Consider the following 5,853-nt stretch of genomic DNA (forward strand, 5'->3'; position numbering starts at 1 on the left):
GGGCGGCAGTGACGCGCGGACCTTCCCCCCGGCGGCCAATCCCAGCGCGGGCTCCGGACGGCGGCGGGAGCGAGCCGCGCATGCGCGCCGCTTAACCCTTAGCGTGCTGAGGGGCGCTAGTTAGTGGCTTATTGCATCCCGGGTGTGTGTGGTGTCCCGGGTCGGTGCCGCGGGCGGCACTAAGCACGGGTGTGTGTGGTGAAGCGGCCTGGAGATGAGCGCTGTGTTTAGAAAGCTGCTTTGGGCGTCTTTCTTTGGTTTGAGACACTGCGCTCTGAGGGGTCATGAATCAGTGATTTTGTGAGTCGGCAACTTGTTTGGCTCCTGCTTTGAGGACACAATGAAATACACGTGTCTCGAAATGCTGGCCTAGTGGAGTGAGCTTTCACGTCCAATAAAGCTGGCAAACCCAAGCGAGGTGTGTTTGTGTGGAGCTTTTTGTGGCGCTGCGGTGGTGCATCAGGCGGCTTTGTCCAGCCCATGGCGGCAGCTGGGTGCCCGTGGCTAAAAGACCCCACATCCGTGCGGCCCCCTGGCAGTGCTGTCCTCATCCCCACGTGGAGCCATCAGGGCATCCGTGGGGCAGGTGTAGCCACCAGGACCTGCTGAGCCAACCAGAGGCTGCAGCAATGGCAGCCGAGCAGCTCACAGCCCATGCAGGAGCTGGATGCTCTGGCAGTACCATGGCCTCCCGGTGCCTGCCTTGTTGTGAGGCTGGAGAAGCTTTGCTCTCTTGTTATGATCACGATGAATGAGGAGGTGACCCAGCACGATGGGGACGGTGACAGTGGGGTCACCTCCACTGGAGCAGTTTTTGACAAGCATGGCATGCAGGCTCTTGTTATCTCATAGAATATCCGTATTATCATAGAATCACAAGGTTGGAAGAGACCTATAAGATCATCTAGTCCAACTGTCTTCTGACTACCACTGCTACCACAAGCTACTAAAGCATATCTTGCAGCTCCTTATCCAGACGCCTCTTGAACACTTCCAGGGATGGCGACTCCACGACCTCTCTGGGCAGCCATTCCAGTGCCTGACCACTCTCTGAGAGAAAAAGTTTTTCCTCATGTCTAACCTAAACCTCGTCTGATACAACTTGTGGCCATTTCCCCGGGTTCTGTTTGTTGCCAGAGAGAAGAGGCCAAACCCCTCTTCACCCCAACTTCCCTTCAGGAAGTTGTAGAGTGCAATGAGGTCTCCCCTGAGCTTCCTCTTCTCCAGACTAAACAATCCCAACTCCCTCAGCCACTCCTCATAAGCCTTGTGCTCCAGACCCCTCACCAGTTTCGTTGCCTTTCTCTGGACATGCTCCAGAGCCTCAACATCTTTCCTGTAGTGGGGGGCCCAAAACTGAGCACAGTACTCAAGGTGTGGCCTCACCAGAGCTGACTAGAGGGGGATGATCACCTCCCTGCTCCTGCTGGCCACACCATTTCTAATGTAGGCCAGGATGCTGTTGGCCCTCTTGGCCACCTGGGCACACTGTCGGCTCGTGTTCAGCCGAGCATCAACCAGCACCCCCAGGTCTCTTTCTTCTTCACAATCATCCAGCCACTCATCCCCAAGCCTATAACTCTGCGTGGGGTTATTGTGGCCAAAGTGCTGGACTCGACACTTGGCCTCATCCCATTCATCTCAGCCCAGCGATCCAGCTTGTCTAGATCCCTCTGTAGGGCCTTCCTACCCTCTGGTAGATCCACACCACCTTCCAACTTGGTGTCATCTGCAAACTTACGGAGGGTGCCCTCAATCCCCTCATCTAGGTCGTCAATAAATATATTGAACAAGATGGGCCCAGTACTGACCCCTGGGGGACACACTCATAATGGGTCGCCAGGCTGGACTTAACTCCATTAACCACTACCCGTTGGGCACAGCCCTCTGGCCAGTTCCTTACCCAAAGAAGTGTATACCTGTCCAGACCACAGGCAGCCAGTTTCTCCAGCAGAAGCCTGTGAGAGACTGTGTCAAAGGCTTTGCTGAAGTCTAGGTAGACTACATCAACAGCCCTTCCCTCATCTACCAGATTGGTCACCCTGTCATAGAAGGAGATGAGGTAGGTCAAGCACGACCTGCCTTTCATGAACCCGTGCTGGCTGGGCCTGATCCCCTGGACGCCAGGCACGTGCTGTGCGATCTCACCCATGATGATTTGCTCCATTACTTTCTCTGGTATTGAGGTCAGGCTAACAGGCCTGTAGTTTCCCTGGATCTTCCTTATGGCCCTTTTTGAAGAGGGGAGTCACATCAGCAAGCCTCCAATGCTCTGGGACCTCTCCAGTTAATGAGGAGTGCTGATAGATGGTCGAGAGGGGCTCGGCAATCACCCCCGCCAGCTCCCTCAGCACCTGAGGGTGTAGCCCATCCAGTCCCATGGACTTGTGACAGTCCAGATGGAGGAGAAACTCTCTGCCTGTCTGCACCTGAATCGCCGGGGGTATATTCTCAGTAGGGTCCCAGACTTCCGGGTCAAGGCATAAAATGCCCAGCGGATGACTGGTCTGGCTATTAAAGGCACTTGTAAAGAAGGCATTGAGGACCTCAGCCTTCTCTTGTCCTCAGTAGTCACATTCCCTGCTGCATCAAATATAGGGTGAGAAATATCCTTTTTTCTTCTTTTGCCATTAATGATGCCATCTCCATCACTGGGACATCCCCACAGACATCTTCCCCGGTAGTCCCTGGTGTGCAAGAGCAGCAGCGCTGCTTCCTCCTCACGGTGATGCGGGGCAACAGTGCTGGGGCACCTAGTGACAGACAGGACACCTGGCAGACGCGTGGGGCAAGTGACAGAGCTCTTTCATTGACGTTCCTGCTCATGTGAAATGACGTACTGATCATCCAAGAGATAAGTCTGACACACGTTTCCGTTTCTGTAAGCATGAACTGAAGAGAATGAACTGACTGCCTTGTGGGTTTATACACCTTGAATATAACATCTGTCACGCAGAGGAAGAGGCACTTTGAAATTCTCTGCTGTTAGGGTGAAGACCTTGCTGGTGGCTTGGTGCTGAAAGGTAAACTAAGGTAAGCGCTGCCACTGTATATGTATGAAGATATACTCACCTCTCAGATGTGCTTTATACACTGAGACATTTTTCTGCCACTTTCACACAGTGCTGGATTATGGATGAGGACCTGAGGAGCCTGCTGGCCGGAGGAAAGCAGGAGGACTTGACGGTGAGTGGATGCATCTGGGCTTGGTCCTGAGGGGCTGTCATTGGGAGAAGTCATTCTGGTGGGGACAGTGAGGGTGTGGAGGAAATCTCAGTGGTTATGGTTCTTTGAAAGCAGCATATGCAAAGGCACCTTCTGCAGAGGAGGCTGTTTGTGTCAGGGCTCACACACTCCTCCCTGGAGTCACAGGGGAAGTCCCTGTGCAGGAGATGCGCCCTCACCACTCTCAGTGGGCTGGGCAGGCTGTGGTGGGCACTGCCAGGAAGGCAGCATGGCTTTGGAGCCGTGGACACCCAGCTGACTTCAAAGATCTTGACAGAACATAGAGCTGAGCTGCAAAACCTCTGCTGAGGGCTCTCAGCACCCTGGCCCATTTGACTGCTATTTTGCTGGTGCTCCCCCTAGCACTTGGACCAGCAGATCAGGCTGGATACAGACATGGGACTGGGCACATCAAGAAGCAATGGAAAGAGGCTGATTTACCACAGCAGCTGCATTTCCTTTCATCTTCCCTGCCCCTCTGGCTCAATACCCTCATTCTGTCAGGGCAGGGCCATCACACATGTTCATTCCCCATTTGTGTCATCTGACTTGGCCAAGGCACACCTGATTTTAACTTGTGGGCTTCCTGTGAGATGAACTATATTTTTATTAGGAATGTAATTTGAGATTAGGACCTCACGAATTTCATTGTCCTTGAACAGGTGGATTACCATTTGTCACCAGCAGTTAACTCCTCTGCACCCTATTATAACATGTATTACCCTGAACTGGACATTGACTGTGAATTTGAAAGTATTCCAGCATTTGCATCTTCATTTTTTCCAGTGCTGTACTCCATATTGTTTGTGGTTGGTCTCATGGGAAACGCTTTGGTTGTTTGGGTTCTAACAGTCTTCAAGAAAATTAGGGCCATGACTGACGTGTATCTACTGAACCTCGCCATCTCTGACCTCGTCTTTGTCTTCTCCCTCCCTTTCCTGACTCAGTACTCCCTGGTAAACCAGTGGACTTTTGGCAACGCCATGTGTAAAATTGTCAGCTCTGCTTACTTCATTGGTTTTTACAGCAGCTCCTTCTTCATAACTATCATGAGCATTGACAGGTACTTGGCCATTGTGCACTCTGTGTATGCCCTGCAGATCCGGACAACCACCCATGGAATCATCGCAAGCCTGGCCCTTTGGGCAGTAGCCATTTTAGCATCAGTGCCAGGCCTTGTGTTCTTCCGGGAAGTGGATGATGATAACAGGACACAGTGCATCCCTCACTACCCTGGCAGCGGTAATGGCTGGAAGGTCTTCAGTAATTCTGAAGTCAACATCCTGGGGTGGCTGTTCCCTGTGAGCATCCTCATTTTCTGCTACCACAACATCTTGAGAAACCTGCAGAGGTGCCATACTCAGAACAAATACAAAGCAATGAAATTGGTTTTTATCGTTGTCATTGTGTTCTTCCTGTTCTGGACCCCCATCAATATCGTGCTCTTTTTGGACTCTATGAGGAGCTTGCATATCATCGATGACTGCCAGACTAGCCAAAGGCTTGACCTTGCCATGGAGCTGGCCGAGATGCTCTCCCTCGTGCACTGCTGCCTCAACCCCATCATCTACGCCTTTGTTGGGGAGAAGTTCAAGAAGTATCTCTGTGAGGCTTTTGGCAAATATACCCATTTTCTCTTGATCTGCAAAGGACACAGTGCCTTCAACAGACGCAACACGGACAGACACGCCTCTCTGTACACAGCATCCTCACAGTCCTCTTTTGTTGGTAGCGTCTTGTAGAGCTGCAAGGCAGAAGCTCCATACTTCAGACTTCATTTGAAACTGAGAAATTCTCCCAGTACTTCAATAAAAATAGTCTTTCTGTTTCCTTGTAGGCGGAGGTTTCAGTGCAATGGCCTGTTAGCAAAGTAAGACTAGGAAAACACACAACACCAGAGCAAGCTGTAGTGCACCTTGCTCTTTCATGTGCTCTGACACCATTCTGAACAGGGACACCATTCTGTCCTGTGCTTAGCAAATGTGAATGAGAACTTCAAACACTGAAAATCACATTGCAAAATTCATCAGGTACCCCCTGCCCACTAGCTGAATAGTTTATCAAAGAAGATTTTTGTCTCCATCACAGAGAAGTATGACGATGCACTGTTCAGGCAACTTCTTAGGATAGGACTTACCAGAAAAGTAGAATCATTTGCTTAAGCCTGCTTGTATCATGCTTCCCTTTGGGATTCTTATTTTTTAGCATCTTTTTTATCATCTTCCTCCCTTTTCAGTAGCTCTTTCTGCCCAAACTTTGTGGAAGTGAGGCTGAAAAACTATCAACAGACTCCACACAAAGAGGTATGCCCTGTCCCTCCAGCACAGGACACATGGTCCTCCAATATTCCTAATGAAATGATGAAAACCTTGAAGGATGGGAAGATGCAGCCTCTCTATGCAGATAGGGTGTCAAAGTCACACCTCGGTATTCCTCCACCTAGATGTTGACAAAACACATGTATAATATTTATTTTTTTTAATGCTTATTTAATTCCTCATGCCTCCTGAGTGAGCTGCCCCTCTGATGGAGACAGTTCATCATGGATTACTTGCAGAGCTGGCTGCAACATCCATCTTAAAGGAAGATGCCAAATGTGTCCATTAAAACAACTAAGTCTCCCCTAAG

General features: G+C 50.6%; 1 protein-coding gene across 1 annotated transcript; it reads left to right on the plus strand.

The window, feature by feature from the left end:
* Window positions 1-2,318: 2,318 nt before the first annotated feature.
* On the plus strand, window positions 2,319-5,061 carry LOC100544289 (C-C chemokine receptor type 8). Its single transcript, XM_003207265.4, has 3 exons — window positions 2,319-3,033; window positions 3,124-3,186; window positions 3,888-5,061. Exons 2-3 carry the CDS (start codon window positions 3,133-3,135, stop codon window positions 4,965-4,967), a joined length of 1,134 nt encoding a protein of 377 aa, XP_003207313.1. The 5' UTR covers window positions 2,319-3,033; window positions 3,124-3,132; the 3' UTR covers window positions 4,968-5,061.
* Window positions 5,062-5,853: the final 792 nt, after the last annotated feature.

This window comes from Meleagris gallopavo, chromosome 6, assembly GCF_000146605.3.
Source record: "Meleagris gallopavo isolate NT-WF06-2002-E0010 breed Aviagen turkey brand Nicholas breeding stock chromosome 6, Turkey_5.1, whole genome shotgun sequence".
Lineage (NCBI taxonomy): Eukaryota > Metazoa > Chordata > Aves > Galliformes > Phasianidae > Meleagris > Meleagris gallopavo.

What these genes read in the sequence shown, in the direction of transcription:
- LOC100544289 (XM_003207265.4), top strand. Translation starts at nt 3,133, where the DNA reads ATGGATGAGGACCTGAGGAGCCTGCTGGCCGGAGGAAAGCAGGAGGAC. An exon ending in GAAAGCAGGAGGACTTGACG is followed by an intron (nt 3,187 to 3,887) that starts GTGAGTGGATGC and finishes GTCCTTGAACAG; the next exon opens with GTGGATTACCATTTGTCACC.